The sequence below is a fragment of the Lingula anatina genome, chromosome 6, assembly GCF_051362555.1.
Source record: "Lingula anatina isolate TDL-2025a chromosome 6, LinAna3.0, whole genome shotgun sequence".
NCBI classification, from domain to species: Eukaryota; Metazoa; Brachiopoda; class Lingulata; order Lingulida; family Lingulidae; genus Lingula; species Lingula anatina.
Window position 1 is genome coordinate 19,618,079 of NC_141772.1, and position 18,037 is coordinate 19,636,115.

Here is an 18,037-nt window from a genome sequence, read left to right on the forward strand (position 1 = left end):
CTCCCGCTATCCCAGTATCACTTTAGTTTGTTTTATCATGATAAGTTCAATACCTTGTACACTGAACCGAATCCTCCACCTCCCAAAATCGGAAGCATCGTGTCTTCCTTCCAAAAAAGCGCCCGAACCTTAAACAATGAAGATAGGGAAATTGATAAAAAGTGTACCTAATATTGAAATAGATACTTAAATAAAACGGCCCGATTACTTTCAAAACTAAGCTTTAAAGACGCTCATTTTGATTAATAAGAAACTAAGTTATAAATATCTGTGCGGGGGTGAAGTACAGATATATTGATACCAACAGTTGAGTTTTTGATTTTTGTTCTGCTAAAAAGCAATATCTTACCTCGTTCTCGAGTCTGAATATTTCTCTGTGAAAAATGTACATGTAACTGTATTTCATGCCTAAAAAGGCTAAATGCGACGCAACTATCATTGCGTATCGTCTATTTTACTCAAAAGAAAATCGCTGTATTCACTTTGCTTGCGCGCAGCATATCTCCAATAGCTTTTGTGCTACCTGGTAACGTCAGCACGGGCAAATGACGTCACAATATGTTTTACCTTTTAAGGATATATATCTATCACGTGAAATACGCATGCGCCTTAAATGGGAAATGGGCATTTTTTCATGATAAAATTTATAAGGTTGAAAGTAGGCCTATATTGTTACTGCCCAAAGCAGCAAATGATTTTGATAAACGCAATATTCTATACCGACTTGTAACTTGCTTTCAGGTGAAATACGCCTTCGATTTGAAGAAACGTTGAAATTCTCTGTTTAAAAGAAAAAAAAACATGGGGTTTTTGTTTAACGGTGCTTTGGTAGGCTTATCTTTTTTTAATAGGCTTAAATGAAAGGGGTTAGGCTAAATATAAACACGTTTGACATAAAAGTCAATATAGATCATAAGATATGAAATTAATTATGTCGTGTATATTGAAAGTGTGGAGAATACGGCTCCAGAGTGGTAGGCCTAGAAGGAAAGTTTACTTTTGCGGGAAATAATGACATGGTGTAGGCCTAAATTTCAAATAATAAAAAGTGCAACATGACCATTAGATCTAGTTTCTTTGTGAAACGCTCTCTGTTGGCTACGTTGCAGTAGGCTTTCATAAGTCAACTAGTTCTTTCTAAGCATTTGTTCTACTACCTTTAGGTTCTGGTGGGTTCCCACAAGGCCGGACGCCAGAATCATCACAGAGTTGGGGGCCAGAACGGCATTGATGAAGAACGAATCGAGCACCTGGCCAAAGTTTGCCCGTTGAAGTACGTGGAGTTAGAGCCTGGTAAGGGTGTCCTTATCTTAACACAAATAAATTCACCTTATTCACACCCACCCACCCACAAACACACACACACGCGCGCGCGCACACACACACACACACACACACACACACACGCATGCACACACGTAGATTATGTCAAAATCGGTCGGAAACGATTCAGTTGGAATATTCAAACAGTACTTAAGTGCCAACTACCTCGTTTATTTCGGTCTTAAAACTAATGTATTTGTCTTGACTTTTTTTTTCTTTTTTACATACATCGCCTATTTGGTCACTTAAACTGAACATGTGCTACATGTACGTACTTGTGTATAAATTGCTCGTAAAACCTTTATAGAACAATGTCGCATGGTCGATTTTACGCATTCGGGTATCTGTCAGGTATCTAGGTTTGACAGACATAATAAAGCCTTTTTATTGAAGTAGTTGAAATTTTAAAACAAACATATATTTCATTTTTGTTTCTTTTTGGAATAAATACATGTATATTTTTTGGAGCTTTTGGGGATAGCTTTGAAATAAAATGCTGGTCATCTATTGGGTAACTAAGTGAAATGTTGTCGGCGGTGGTCGTTCCTTGTTTCTTACAACACCAAGGAAAACAACCCGGTGTACGTTCATCATCATGCCCAGTACACGCCCTTAGATGTGGTACGTCAAGATATTCTGGTTTTTTTTTTTTTTTTTTTTTTTTAATAAAAATAACCTGGAAAGATTTTGGATAGTTCACGAATATCAAACCTATTTCATGTTCACAGTTCGCAAACACGCTGCTCAATCATCAATTTTTATTGAATTCAGATAGAATCTGAATATGCAAGAATAAATTTAATTTATCGTTTGTACATTAATTTTACAAATTCCGCCATATATTTCATTTTTGTTTCTTTTTGGAATAAATACATGTATATTTTTTGGAGCTTTTGGGGATAGCTTTGAAATAAAATGCTGGTCATCTATTGGGTAACTAAGTGAAATGTTGTTGTTTGAGAAATAAATGAGGAACCATAGTCATTTCCCTTACTTATATAGGAGATGCTTTGATTTTCCACGCCAACTTGATCCATAAGAGCGACGCCAACAACAGTAAGAAGCGGCGGTGGTCGTTCCTTGTTTCTTACAACACCAAGGAAAACAACCCGGTGTACGTTCATCATCATGCCCAGTACACGCCCTTAGATGTGGTACGTCAAGATATTCTGGGTTTTTTTTTTTTTTTTTTTTTTTTTTTTTTTTTTTTTTTTTAAATAAAAATAACCTGGAAAGATTTTGGATAGTTCACGAATATCAAACCTATTTCATGTTCACAGTTCGCAAACACGCTGCTCAATCATCAATTTTTATTGAATTCAGATAGAATCTGAATATGCAAGAATAAATTTAATTTATCGTTTGTACATTAATTTTACAAATTCCGCCATTAGGAGAGTTACAGGTGTTACCACCAGTTTAATTGCTAATTCAAATCAGATAATACCAGAGTACTCTAACAGCATCATTTATGGTAAGAATTCAATTATTTTCATAGAGGCAAAACGTGTTTTCACGTAGGAAATAGTCCTTTTACACTCCGTCTAATAGCGTTGATCACATGACTGACTCGTGATTGACAATCCTTTTTAACTAACGTCATTTCTATGTTGTAGGTTCCTAATTCCGCCATTAAAGCCTGCGCCAACTTCACAGACATGACGGGGAAGGAATTTCTGGACCCGTCCATTGACAAGACCGTCATCGCAGATAAAAGTAACCCTGTGAAAATACCAAAGACTAAAGAATAATCCTTTGAAGTGAAGGAAAACAAAAATCAAAGCGAAGTTAATTTTTTTAAACATTTGACTAAAATTATATGGCAGAATCAGGAGCATAGGCAGCTACTTTTAAAGAGTGGAAGGAGGGTTCAAAATAACGAGGGCGACAAAAAATATTTGCTTGAAATTCAATATCGGTTGACTTAATGTTTTAATGATTTATTTTAATTTTTAACATATAGCTTAAAGAGGTTTTTTTTTTTTTTTTTTTTTTTTTTTTTTATTACCCATTTTACAGAGGAATGCCATTGAACATAACAATTTTTACATTAAATCCTGAAATATTAATGAGACAATATGCAAATTTCTATGTCCTAGAGTATTGTACCTCCTCTTACAAATCTTAAGTATTTTATAAACAAGAAAGTCAGGTTAATGAAGTCTAGTATTTTTGAAATCAATAAATCATAGCAATCAATAAATATCTATATAAAGGTATACAAAACAGATTTGTTCAAAGTGAGTGTGCAGGAAGGAAGAATGATGATTAAAACTAATATGAATTACGTATACTTTTCTTTCAGTATTTAAATTAGCAAAAACAAAAACATCACAGCACCTCTATAAAGTGGGTTTATATATAAACACATATTGACATGGACAAGACATAGGACACCTTTCACTCACTCATTCATTCATATAGTAACAAGTCATTAATATACATGTATTAATTATATTTCCAAAGTTATGTGATTCAAATATAGCCCCCACTTTTTTTCAAATTTTTGAAGACAATTATTTCTCTGAGAAATTTGTTTTTCTACTTTGCAATAATATTGTATTTCAAATTTCAAACTATCCAGGCATGGCAGATTCTTTCTCATTTTTTGTTTATAAATATGTAATCTTGCTAATGCAATAAACAGATTAAGCAGTTTATACTTTTTCCCAATTTTTCCAAAAATAATATCTACTGGACTAAGATCTATATTGAATTGATGTAATTCACTTATCCATCCACAAAAAGATGTCCAGAAGGTATTAACATAATCACATGCTACAAAAAGATGGAGCAATGACTCTATCTCTACATTACAAAAGTCACATTTGTCCTCATTTACCAACCTAATTTTTTTTAGATAGCAATTTGTACTCAATATCCGATGAATAAGTCTATAATGGAACCATCTTAGCTTTACATCAATTGTGACAAAGAAAATAGATGAATAATATTTTTTCCATAGTTCGTTATCTGCCGTGAAATTAAGATCTCTTTCCCATTTATATTCACTTGACAATTTCGATTGAGTTGTAGATAAAAAAACATTGTAAAATTCTTTTGCTCCTTTCTTACTTTTATTCAGCCAGTAAAATAATATTGGTTGAGAAGGCAGTTGTTGCAAAGAGTTTATGATAGAATTAATAGTCCATTCACTCAAAATAGCATTTCTTAAACCCATAAAAATTGTAAAGGCCGGTCTGAAGTTGTATTTAATACAGAATTCGTCATAGGATAGAAAGTTTCCATCTTCCTTTATCAAATCCTGAATGACCATTATCCTTTTCCTTATCCACGTTTTATACAAAATAGGTTTATTTTCAATTCTAATCCTGAAATTCAACCATAAAGGGTTCTGAGAACATACATTTAAATCATCATCGATAATTGTTTTAAATTCATACAATGCCATAAGAGCATCTTTCCAAAAATTATTATTATTATCATTTGCAAATTCTTTTAGATTCCAGTTTCCATACACTAAAAAAGTCTCACAAAAGTTTGGCATCATTGACTTTAAAACTAATTTTTTCCAAGAGGAGTCACCTTCCAACAATCTTCTAAACCATGTAATTTTCATAGATTTTAGTAAGAAAGATAAATGTGGCATTTTCAGTCCCCCATGACAATAATCTTGCACAATCGTATTCCTTGATACCCTGTCATTTTTATTGTTCCAAATGAATTTGAAAAATAGCTTTTCTAAGGATTTAATAATTTCAGCTGATGGATTGGGCAAACTTAGAAAATAATGGATGAGTTTGGGGATTAATATTGTTTTAACTACTGTAATTCTCCCTATCACTGTAAGCATGCGCTTAGACCAATATGAAATGAGTTTCTTTATTTCTTCGATTTTGCCCTTATAATTTAAAGTAATCATATCTTTTAAGTTGAGACTAAAGACAACTCCAAGAACAGTGAAAGGTTCTGAAGTCCAGGATATATTATATTCTGGACATAGTTTTTCTGAATTGTTTATTTTACTTCCAATCCAAATACACTGTGTCTTCTCAATATTTGGCATAAGGCCAGAAAACTTTGAGTACTGCTGTATAATATTTAAACATGACTTTAGCGAATTTTCATTGCCATCCAATAATATAACCGTATCATCAGCATATTGCATAATTTTGTATGATTCATCCCCTAGATCAATACCTTTTATATCCGCCTGATTCCGAATCATTATACCCATGATTTCAGCACACAACAAAAACAAGTACGGTGAGATTGGGTCACCCTGGCGGCAGCCACGTCCTATGTTAAAAAATTTACTAAATATTCCATTTTGAATAACACAAAGTTCAAATCCATTAAAAATCAGCTCTATCCACTTTTTGTATTTTGGCCCAAAATTAAATAAGTCTAGTGTTTTAAAAAGAAATTTCCATGAAACAGAATCGAATGCCTTTTGAAAATCAACCAATAAAACCATCCCTGGGATATTATTTTCTTCTGTAAACTGCAAAATATCATAAAGTAGTCTAGTATTCTCACCAATATATCTTCCTGAAATAAATCCTTTTTGGTTTTCGTGTATCAAATCATCTAAGACTGTTTTGATTTTATTTGCTAAGACTCCTGCCAGTATTTTATATGTTATATTAAGCAGGGAAATTGGTCGCCAGTTCCTGAGGTATTCCCTGGGCTTATCCCCTTTGGGTAGTATAGATATTATCCCTTGTTTTTGTGATATTGACAGATGACCTATATCAAAGCTATGCAAATAAGACCTGTATAGAAAAAATCTAATGTCATTCCAGAAGAACTTAAAAAATTCAGCTGTAAACCCATCAGGGCCTGGTGACTTATCATTACTCATTTTATGGAGAGATTTATGTATATCATCTAGTGTTATATCTTCATCTAAAGCTTGCCTTTGGTTATCCCTTAATGTTGGAATATTTAAATCTTGAAACATTTCATACAAGTTAACATCGTCTAGATTATCATCCTGTGATCGATATAAATCTTTGTAGAAAGTTTCGATTTCTCCTAATATTAATTTCTGATCATTTATTTCCTGTCCATCTGTGTTTATCAATTTACGTATGTTTTTATTTATATAATTTCTCTTTTCTAAGCTACAGAAATATTTTGTTGCCTTTTCTCCATCTTCAATCCATTTTGATCTACTACGTAATAAAAGTCCTTTCAGTTCATTTTTTCTTATTTCTTCCAGTTGTAATTGTAAATCACTCTTCACTTCCATCAACGTTTCACTATGATCGAAATCTGTTAACTCTTGTATGATTTTTATTTGATTTTCTATAGATTTTTTAATTTTCGATGATTCTCTTTTCTTTTTAGAACAGTAGGAAATAGTCATACCTCTAATGTTCATTAATAACATTTCTAAAAACATTGCATCATCACAAGAAAAACATAATTCCATCTCCGAGATGCTATTAATGGCATCCAAATTATATGGTAGAAGGGCATAATCCTTTTTTGTTTCCTCTATTACTTGTTTTACCTTTTTGACATATTCCAAATCTTTCAAGACCGAGTTATTAAACCTCCAAAAGCCTGCTCCTTTTGTCTGTTCATTTATTTGCACCTCTAATGAAATATAAGCATGATCTGTTCTATATCCAGGATTTATCTCTGCCTTTTGTACCAAGTTCATGATCTCTCTAGTTATAAGAAAATAGTCTAATCTTGCTTTTTTGGTAGGATTTCTCCTAAACCATGTATATCGTTTAGTATTATGATTTTTTATTCTCCATGGATCAACTAGGTTATGTTTACTTTTCAAATCATGCATAGCTTCTCTGGCCCTGGGATTATTTACATTATCTGAATAGTTAAATGTGTCTAAGTTAACATCTTGAGTCATATTCCAATCTCCGCATATTATATTAAAATCCGTGTCATAATTCTCTAAATCTGATGCAAGCTTAGAGAAGAAATTTGGAGAGTCACTATTTGGTCCGTAAATATTTACAAGATTCACCTCAAAATTTTTTTCAATATTCATTCTTAACGAAATAAAATTACCGATATTATCAGTTTGCACACTTTGTACTTTATATTCTATTTTGTTGTTTAAAAGAACTGCGACACCTCTCGAGTCAGTCCTACCAGGACTTATAAAACATTCATAGCCCCACTGACTTCTTACATATGCATAATCTTTCTCTGAGAAATGTGTGTCTTGAAGGCAATAAATATCAAATTGTTTTTCTCTCAAGAATTTGAACACGTCTTTCCTCTTTTTAACATCCTGGAGGCCTCTACAGTTCATTGACATTATTTTAAGATTATCCATTATCCATTTTGATAAACAAACATAATATAAATTGCAACATGGATATACATGCATTCACATCTGATGTACTTGTACTATTCCATTTATACAACTCACTTAAAACATGCACTCCCACACATACCCACGCACACCACGAATATGTAAACCACATAAGTGAAATTATTTAACCGATAGACGTTCAAATATGCAGTATGTTCACATTATTCATAACAGAATATATAAATCTACACAGATCCTACATGACAGTGAATAATACAAATGAAATACTTTTTTTCCGTAAAATCAATGCCATTTTTTTAGACGCTTGTAACATTAGAGAAATCTTTTTTTGTAAAATAATAACACAGCTTGACTCACCTCATCTCAGTAGTGTGAATGATGAGCTAAACTGTACATACCACTGAACATTTTCTCCCTAGTCGAAGAATCTTAGTAAAGAAGACTGAATATATACCTTAAAACATTAATAATAGAAATAAGTAAGACAGATGGTAATAATTCTTAACATATATCTATATGCAGTCACATTCATGCTAATTTTGCTAAGCAGTTTGCTTATGAGTTATTGTTCATATTATTTTTAATTGGTCCTTTAACTTTTTCTTAGTTTAAGTTTTTCATCCAAGTTATCACAAATGTCAATTTTCATCCTGTGACCATTTCCATTTTTCAGCTGACAGAAAACATTACAATTAAAAAACCAGGCTCTTTCTACCTCCTCATACTGTTTGAGCTTGTTTAGGAGAGTCAAGTTTTTCAAGGTTATATCGTCAAACAGGCGCACACCAGACTGCAGTTCTTTCTTTTTCCTCATGATTGTTTTTTTTAATCTCAGTGTTTTTTAGTTTTACAATCACTGGTTTCGCCTGCCCCTGTTTGCCAGGTATACGGTGGATTGCTGTGATGTCCGTGGTAGGGATTTCAAGCTTCACCTCCTTTTTCAATAAGTTGGTAAACACCACACGGAGATTTTCATCCTTCTGTTCTGGCAAATTGATCACCCGTATGTTTGTTTTTCTGGAGTATTGTTCATTATGATTACTAAGGCAAACGGCTTCTTTTGTAAAGTATTCATTTTGTTTAAGTCTTTCATTTAGATCTTTTGTCTCTCTATCTTTACCTCTTAGAACCTCTTTCAAATTATTGTTTTCCATCATGAGGCTATCAACCTGCTCTTGTAATTTTGCAGAGCGGTTTTCAGTCTCTACTTTCAGTTCCTCAACTTTTTGTTGAAACTTTGCTTCTAAATCAGACAACATGTGTTTTATTTCTGCTTGGAAGTTGTGAAGAAGCTTGTTCATTACACTAGAGACTGTTTTTTCCAGATCATCTTTTTTAATGGTTTCCTGAATTTCGCTTTTTATTTCAGATAGTTCATTCATGAGTAACTGTATTTCATCGGAGCTTGAATTGGCCACCTCAGAATGTGGTCTTTTTGGCTTTCCACCTGTTGTGTGTGATTTATTGTTTGCTTTCTCGCTGTCACATGTGAGGAACCTTGACATTGTTCTATTTTCTGCTTTACTATGCTTAGATGCCATAGCCTTCTCACACAATGCAATGGTACTCCTTACAACTTTGATTGGATAATTATGAATCTCTTATTATGTGGATGTCTGTTATTACCAGGTATTTATAGCCAAAGGCCTGGATGGTAACTGGGTAGATCTCAGCAGTGTTCACTTCTCACTGAGTCTCCATTATGCTTATGTCCAGTTTTCAGTTTTATCAAAGATAGTCAAAAAACATACTTGCCAACTTTGGAGTCTCAGATTTTTAGCACCTCTGTTTTCTTTCAACATTCATGAACATCACTGCCGATTTTCAGGGTCTCTGGATCTACATATCACATAAATTTACCACAAAGTAGAGAGCCACTTTCCTTTTGAACTTCCCTCTCTGATAGCGACCTTGACCTTTATAGCTTAAAGAGTTGATAGGCGCAGTGTCCTTCAGACAATGGAAGAAATATCTGCCAGGTGTTGAGCCAGAGATCCATTGTATTACTGGGGAGATTTCCAGGCATATTTCTTAACTATTTTAATATTCCGGTGGTTTTCACTCATCTTTACGTTGACATAATAGCTGATTGATTTTAAAACTTGGAAGCGGATTCAGAATGCTTAAATAAAGTGTGAAAATGCTTTTCTGTGTACTTTTGCTTACAGCGATAAGAAAACGTGGAAAAGGGGTGCTCTAGTGGCGTTGAAGCCGTCCCTGTGTACAGTAGCAGATGATTCCACAATTTTGTTTGATTTTTTAGGTGCTTAAGATATCCAAGTTGGTGGAAATAAGTTTTAAACAGGTGACTGCAACATCATTTTATTTTAACTAGGCTTTATTTTAACAAGGCAGCAAAGCTGTCAAATGTACAGACAAAAACAAACAGAATAAAAAGATGCAAAATAGGTCATTTTGTCAATTTTGATGCAATAATAAATAACGCTTATAATAGTCAGTCAACACTGATTTTTAATCATGCGCAACAGGTAACATGGTCAATAACAGGAGCAGATGCAGAGATATTTTCTGACAGTATTCCAAAGTATCTTTGTTGATCCATCCTCCATTTTGATGGTCTTCCAATAGAAACCCGTTAATATAAACTTTAAAATCTGACTGTCTTCCAGGAGACCCAGAAGATGGTCTCAACCCACCCCTTCAATAAGATTACAGTTTTACGACCATGAGAGTTAAAATTCACATGATGAAAGTCCCAATATATGAAAAATGATGACAGTGCATAAAATAATATTACAGCGTGTTTAAAGACATAAATACCAATACAACTGCTTATGTGGAAATACTGAAAATGTGCAGAGCCTCAGGTGGATGGGAGTTAAAAGTCACATCTTAAAAATGCCAGTGTTGGAGAAAAAATTAAAAAGAAAACAACAAAAATATAATCCCAATGAAGCTGCTATTCACTGCTTCCTTATTATGGACACTATGTTATCTAGCAGAGAGCTTAACCTTTGGGAGTTTACAGGGAAATATCAACAAGTGTGCTTTATTAAATCTCATTTAATGGTCAATTAATTAAGCGAATGAGTTTATAGCACTGAACTTAGCCCAGTGAATACCCAAGGGGAATTTACATGTACCTGTGTATAATTATCATGTAGGTCCCTTTTTCAATTCACTAGTGTTTCCTCAATCATTAACACAGGTTATTTGGACTTATGAGATACTGAATTTTCCTTGGTTGATATGCTACCAAATCACTATTTCGCTCCAATGTTTCAAAAATTTCTCGGGAGAGTTCACCCAAACCACCAACCCCCCCTCCCCGACCCTCCCACCCACCCATCCTTTAGTAGGATAGGTCTTTAAAAGAGAGGAATTAAAATTTCAAAAAATTTATTTATCTTTTCTGTTATCAAGTTATTGAAACAATTTACAACAAAGTAATTATCAAATTATACGTAGGCCAACATGATTATGTGATTTATAAAAATTGGCTCTTATTCTCTGCACATACAAAAGAAACGTGGTTTTTATCACTAAATTCTATTTAAATGTTTAAATAATTAGCTTCAATTTTTTGTCTTGGTGAAACTGTAAGGAAAACTTGAATTAGCATAATTCACTTCTTGATTTTTTTTCAAAATTTATTAAAACTGATGTTTTTAGCAGATATTAAATTAATCGTTCTGAGCTGTTGTAGGCTAGAGTTAAAAAGTCGTCTATATATAATAATAAAGTGGATAGTTTGTTTCATGGGGTCGGCTGTAGAATGAGCTACTTCTAAATGAATCGTGAAACTTGAGGGAAGTATTGTAGCAGCCGGTGGTTTACAGCAGTCCTCTAGCCATTGTCAACAATATTGCGGACGCTGCTGTTTGCTGTCAGTGGACCCATCTCGAGCTGTTCTTCCTCCAACACTTCCTATCATGATGAAAAACACTGCATATAAATAGTCTGTAAACTAAACATATATCTCAATATTTCAAGCATTGGATGTTTACAGAAAATAAATTCCATCTTTTTTCATTAGATTCATGTAGGTTAGAGAGTCGTTAACTTATACATGTACAAATTGCTTGAAGTTCGAGACGGTTCACAATAAGGAGCCAGAGAGTAATTACCCTATTAGAAGCAATCAGTGTAATAAATCCAGGCGTTACCTGAGCAATGTCTAAAATGGGAGAAGTGATCACATCGGTTGGAAAATTATTCACGTAGTAGTCACACAGCCATCTGCATTTAAAAAAATGAATATAAAATTATAATAGATATATAGACAAATAAATATAGTAAATGGATGAAGAAAATAGATTAAATACAAAAATAATAATAAATAAAAAATATAAATAAATAAATGTCAGATCTGGCTTAAAAAGTTGTTAGTTATAGGGAGTCTTGCAGGAAGAAAAAAACATTGATGAAATTCGTACCGATGACTTAAAAGGCCAGTCATGCTGTCAATTCTTTGGTCCACTTCGCTGAAATAAAACAGAGAGAGATGGTTTGATCTGTGCTGAAAGTTCAATATGAGACTAAGCAGGGACAATGGAAACTGAAGACAAATGATGTCTACGAAGTTAACATGACTTATTTTGAAAAGTGCATTGTTTACTTTTGTGTCTTTAGACAGGCAAATGCTTACGAAGCTAATGATGGAATTGTTCACGACATTTCATTTAATTATTCACTGCACATATTCATGTAGTTGTATGTCATGCAGTAGTATTGCCTACCATACTAATCTATCAATCAGATCCCTGAAGACATGTTCTGTATCTGTGTAGATGATGGTGCCTTGGAGGATTTTCATTCTGGCTTTTGCTCTGGTCGGCAATTCAGTCCAAAGTGGGTGTCTAAATAAATCGACCAAAATTTATTGCTGTCTTCCAACACTTCCTACTGTTCTAAAATTCTAAGGTATTTTTTAGAAAATAATTACTGGCTACATTCTAATTTTCCAGTTCATACCACTAGCAACTCTAAAGAAGGGAGCCGTGTCATTTTGGCTTATATTTCTATCAGAACTATTGGCATGAATAACAGTTCTGTCATGATTTACATAGCTGTATCCTTTTCATTACCTTCCCTCCATAAGTTCAAACAACATGACACCCAATGCGTAGAAATCGGCTCTCCACGAGGCGGCGCCACCCCTCAGCACCTCTGGTGTCATGTTTTTATAGAGTGTGAAGTTCATAAATTGCACCGCATCGATACTCTCTCCGGCATCATTTAGAGGGTGAACAGATCCTAGATCTCACTGAAAGAAAATAATCCGCATTTGAAATTTGAATAAAAAAGGTAATGTTCTGGTTGCCAAAATGAAAGTGTTGATTACATCCAAAATCTTTTTTTTTTTCAAAACAAAACCATATTTTTATCAGTCATAAAATGTATTAATTCAAATTATGACACATCGGTGACACATGAATAATCATTTTATGTACGTAAAGAAGCTAGTCTTAGCGAAGAGCGAGACGGTAGCCAAAATCAGGCCCGACCCAGGAACATCAAGGCGAGAAGAGAAAAATAACCTGAAAAAATCGAACATCTTACCAGTTTAGGGACCCCGTGTAGACTAACCAACACGTTGTTCGTTTTTAAATCAAAATGGGCTACATTCCGTTGGTGCAGGTGCCCAATAGCCATACAGACGCACGTGGCAATATATTTCACCATATGAACAGGAACTTCGTCCCTAAGAAATAAATAAATGCAACTGTCAGTATTATATTCAGGTCAATATTAAAGGAAATAATATTTTGTTGAATAACAAATTTACTGTGAAATAGATATTTTTTATGATCGTACAAGATAAAATCGGAAAAAAATGAAAGTATTATTTAAAGAAAAGAAAGTAATATAATTACTTACAGGAAAGTTTCCCAATACTCTTGGAGAATTTCAAGGTCCATCGGACACAATTCCGATAGTAGAACGGGAAACCCAGGCCTAACATCAAATGAGTGAACGAGTCTGGAACGGAAATTTCTCATATCATAATGAGTTAAACTAAATCGGATGAAATTAATAAGTTCAATCTGTAGGCCTACAGCGTAATTTTTCATTATAATCATAATAATTGAAATTTTACAGTTACAGTTTATGACGTTTATATCCATCCAGTATGTACTGGTACTCATTAAATTTAACATAATGATGTTGTGCAAGATGCTGATTGTTGTATGTGTCAAACATTTAACGAGGTGAAGAGATTATTACTTGGTGATGCATAAAGGACATGCGTGTTTCATAGGTATCCAAGCTTACAAATTAACCAACATATTAAATTGTTTGTATTCATCTGATAAAATACCTTAAGATAAATTTGCTGTCTATCCTCTTCATAAAAGAAACTTCTCTGTAAATGGACCTTGCATAGGCCTCAGAGGTAGGCACCTTCAATGCCAGGTTGTTTTTAAACTAAACATAAAATATTTCGAACGGTTACTGGGATGTCACTTTCGTAAACAATATAATAGCAAAATAAACTGGTAACATTACTACAGGATTTATCACAGTAAACATGTATTGTTCTGCTGCTACTGCTTTAAAATCTTAAACTACAATTACTGTCATGACTGTGTTCTTATGCTACTACTATTGCTACTCCCTCTATCCCAGTATCACTTTAGTTTGTTTATCATGATAAGTTCAATACCTTGTACACTGAACCGAATCCTCCACCTCCCAAAATCGGAAGCATCGTGTCTTTCTTCCAGAAAAGGCCCCGGACCTTACATTTACATTGAAGAAAGGGAAATTGAAATAGACACTTAAATAAAACGGCACGATTACTTTGATTAATTAGAAACAAAGTTATAAATATCTTTTCGGGGTGAAGTAGGACTACAGATATATTGATAATAACAGTTGAGTTTTTGATTTTTGTTCTGCTAAAAAGCAATATCTTACCTCGTTCTCGAGTCTGAATATGTCTCTGTGAAAAATGTACATGTAACTGTATTTCATGCCTAAAAAGGCCAAATGCGACGCAACTATCATTGCGTATATCGTCTATTTTACTCAAAAGAAAATCGCTGTATTCACTTTGCTTGCGCGCAGCATATCTCCAATAGCTTTTGTGCTACCTGGTAACGTCAGCACGGGCCAATGACGTCACAATATATTTTGCCTTTTAAGGACATATATCTATCGCGTGAAATACGCATGCGCCCAAAAATGGGAAATGGGCGTTTTTTCATGCTAACAGCTATAAGGTTGAAAGTAGGCCTAATTTGTAACTGCCCAAAGCAGCAAATGATTTTGATAAACGTAATATTCTATACCGACTTGTAACTTGCTTACAGGTGAAATACGCCTTCCATTTGAAGAAACTTTGAAATTCTCTGTTTAAAAGAAAAAAAAACTTGGGGGTTTCTGTTTAGCGGTGCTTTGATAGGTTTAGGCCCCTTTTTTTAATAGGCCTAAATGAAAGGGGTTAGGCTAAATATAAACACGTTTGACTGAAAAGTTAATATAGATCACAAGATACGAAATAAATTATGTCGTGTATATTGTAAAAGAATATCCGAAAGTGTCGAGAATACGGCCCCAGAGTGGTAGAAAGAAAGTTTTTATTTTTGCGGAAAATAATGAATTTCGAATAATAAAAGTTGCAACATGACCATTAGATCTAGTTTCTTTGTGAAACGCTCTCTGTTCGTTACGGTGCAGTAGGTCAACTAGTCAATTGAAGTTTTTTTTTTTTTTTTTTTTTTTTTTAACACGGGGTCATTTTTACTAACTTGATATCAAATTGGGAAATAGTTATGCAAATCATCAATGTTTAATAATGTTTTCAAAATTTATTAGGGGCCCATATTCCATGAACAATGCTGGCTATTCGACAAATTAGTCGTCTTGTATAGATAATCGTGTTCATTTACAACTAGAAAATAGCTCAATAGTTCATAAAACAATGAATAGTAAAAGCCATGAAAAATAAGAATAGCAAGGCATCAACATTCTTGTCGGCTCCCCCTATAGCTGATGAACCTACCAGCTTTTCCAATCCTGCTAGATTCTGTTTTGTTCTTTCTAAGCATTTGTTCTACTACACTAAAGGTTCTGGTAGGTTCCCACAAGGCAGGACGGCAGAATCATCACAGAGTTGGGGGCCAGAACGGTATTGATGAAGAACGAATCGAGCACCTGGCCAAAGTTTGCCCGTTGAAGTACGTGGAGCTAGAGCCTGGTAAGGGTGTCCTAATCTGAGCTCAAATTTATTCACATTATTCACACACACACACACACACACACACACACGCATGCACACGCGTAGATTATGTCAAAATCGGTCGGAAAAGAATCAGTTGCAATACTCAAACAGTACTTAAGTGCCAACTACATGTACCTTGTTTATTTCGGTCTTAAAACTAATGTAATTGTCTTGACTTTTTTCTTTTTTTACATACATCGCCTATTTGGTCACTTTAACTGTACATGTACTGCTTGTGTATTAATTGTTCGTAAAACCTTTTTAACACAATGTCGCATGGTCGGTTTTACGCATTCAGGTATCTGTCAAGAGACTAGGTTTGACAGACATAATAAAGCCCTTTTATTGAAGTAGTTAAAATTTAAAAACAAACATTTATTTCATTTTTGTTTCTTTTGGGAATAAATAGATGTATGTTTTTGGAGCTTTTGGGTATAGCCTTGAATTAGGATGCAGGTCGACTATTGGGTAACTAAGTGAAATGCTGATGTTTGAGAAATAAATGAGGAACCATAGTCACTTCTCTTACTTATGTAGGTGATGCTTTGATCTTCAACGCCAACTTGATCCATAAGAGCGACGCCAACAACAGTAACAAGCGGCGGTGGTCGTTCCTCGTTTCTTACAACACCAAGGAAAACAACCCGGTGTACGTTCATCATCATGCCCAGTACACGCCCTTAGATGTGGTACGTCAAGATATTCTGGTCTTTTTTATTTTTAATAAAAATAACCTGGAAAGATTTTGGATAGTTCACGAATATCAAATCTATTTCATGCTCGCAGTTCGCAAAAGCACTGTTCATTCATTTTAAAATTAAATTTTTTATTGAATTCAAATAGAATCCGAATACGCAAGATAACTTTACCGTTTGTATATTCATGAGGACGGGTAGCAAAGTTACAGGTGTGGATTTGAGGGTTGCACCTGTTTAACTGCTAATTCAAATTAACAAAAAAAAAACTTTTATGGTAAGAATTCAATTGTTCTTAGAGAAGCAAAACGTATTTTTACGTCAGAAAGAGGCAATGGCTCTTTGACACGCCATGACTGACTCGTGATTGACAATCCTTTTTAACTAACATCATTTCTATGTTGTAGGTTCCTAATTCCGCCATTAAAGCCTGCGCCAACTTCACAGACATGACGGGGAAGGAATTTCTGGACCCGTCCATTGACAAGACTGTCATCGCAGATAAAACTAACCCTGTGAAAATAACAAAGACAAGCGAATGATCCTTTGAAGTGAAGGAAAACCAAAATCAAAGCGAAGTTAATTTTTTTAAACATTTGACTAGAATTTTTTACCAGAATCGGGAGCATAGGCAGCAACTTTTAAGGGAGGAGGGAGGGTTCAAAATAACGAGGGGGTGGGGGCGACAAAAAAATGTGCTTGAAATTCGAATATACATTCGGTTGACGTAATGTTTTAATGATTTATTTTAATTTTATAACATAGCTTAAAGAGTTGATAGGCGCACAGTGTCCTTCAGACAATGGAAGAAATATCTGCCAGGTGTTGAGCCAGAGACCCATTGTATTACTGGGGAGATTTCCAGGCATTTTTCTTAACTATTTTAATATTCCGGTGGTTTTCACTCATCTTTACGTTGACATAATAGCTGATTGATTTTAAAACTTGGAAGCGGATTCAGAATGCTTAAATAAAGTGTGAAAATTATTTTCTGTGTAGTTTTGCTTACAGCGATAAGAAAACGTGGAAAAGGGGTGCTCTAGTGGCGTTGAAGCCGTCCCTGTAGACAGTAGCAGATGATTCCACAATTTTGTTTGATTTTTTAGGTGCTTAAGATATCCAAGTTGGTGGAAATAAGTTTTAAACAGGTGACTGCAACATCATTTTATTTTAACTAGGCTTTATTTTAACAAGGCAGCAAAGCTGTCAAATGTACAGACAAAAAACAGAATAAAAAGATGCAAAATAGGTCATTTTGTCAATTTTGATGCAATAATAAATAACGCTTATAATAGTCAGTCAACACTGATTTTTAATCATGCGCAACAGGTAACATGGTCAATAACAGGAGCAGATGCAGAGATATTTTCTGACAGTATTCCAAAGTATCTTTGTTGATCCATCCTCCATTTTGATGGTCTTCCAATAGAAACCCGTTAATATAAACTTTAAAATCTGACTGTCTTCCAGGAGACCCAGAAGATGGTCTCAACCCACCCCTTCAATAAGATTACAGTTTTAGGACCATGAGAGTTAAAATTCACATGATGAAAGTCC

At 34.2% G+C, this 18,037-nt stretch overlaps 2 protein-coding genes and 1 long non-coding RNA gene across 3 annotated transcripts; 2 read left to right on the top strand and 1 right to left on the bottom strand.

Moving 5' to 3' along the window:
* The first annotated feature begins 801 nt into the window (after nucleotides 1–801).
* LOC147761310 (uncharacterized) lies at nucleotides 802–17,729 on the top strand. The gene is made up of 4 exons (XM_087015992.1): nucleotides 802–828; nucleotides 1,164–1,293; nucleotides 16,323–16,474; nucleotides 16,888–17,729. The coding sequence occupies exons 1-4, from the start codon at nucleotides 802–804 to the stop codon at nucleotides 17,020–17,022; spliced, it is 444 nt and encodes a 147-aa protein (XP_086872118.1). The 3' UTR covers nucleotides 17,023–17,729.
* Nucleotides 1,635–17,729, top strand: LOC147761311 (uncharacterized). Its single transcript, XM_087015077.1, has 4 exons — nucleotides 1,635–1,674; nucleotides 2,326–2,477; nucleotides 2,940–3,295; nucleotides 17,255–17,729. Exons 1-3 carry the CDS (start codon nucleotides 1,635–1,637, stop codon nucleotides 3,072–3,074), a joined length of 327 nt encoding a protein of 108 aa, XP_086871203.1. The 3' UTR covers nucleotides 3,075–3,295; nucleotides 17,255–17,729.
* Nucleotides 11,156–12,374, bottom strand: LOC147761312 (uncharacterized). The gene is made up of 4 exons (XR_015335306.1): nucleotides 12,298–12,374; nucleotides 11,995–12,042; nucleotides 11,725–11,797; nucleotides 11,156–11,485 (listed from the first exon to the last, which is right to left on the bottom strand). It is a non-coding gene; the product is annotated as an uncharacterized LOC147761312 (long non-coding RNA).
* Nucleotides 17,730–18,037: the final 308 nt, after the last annotated feature.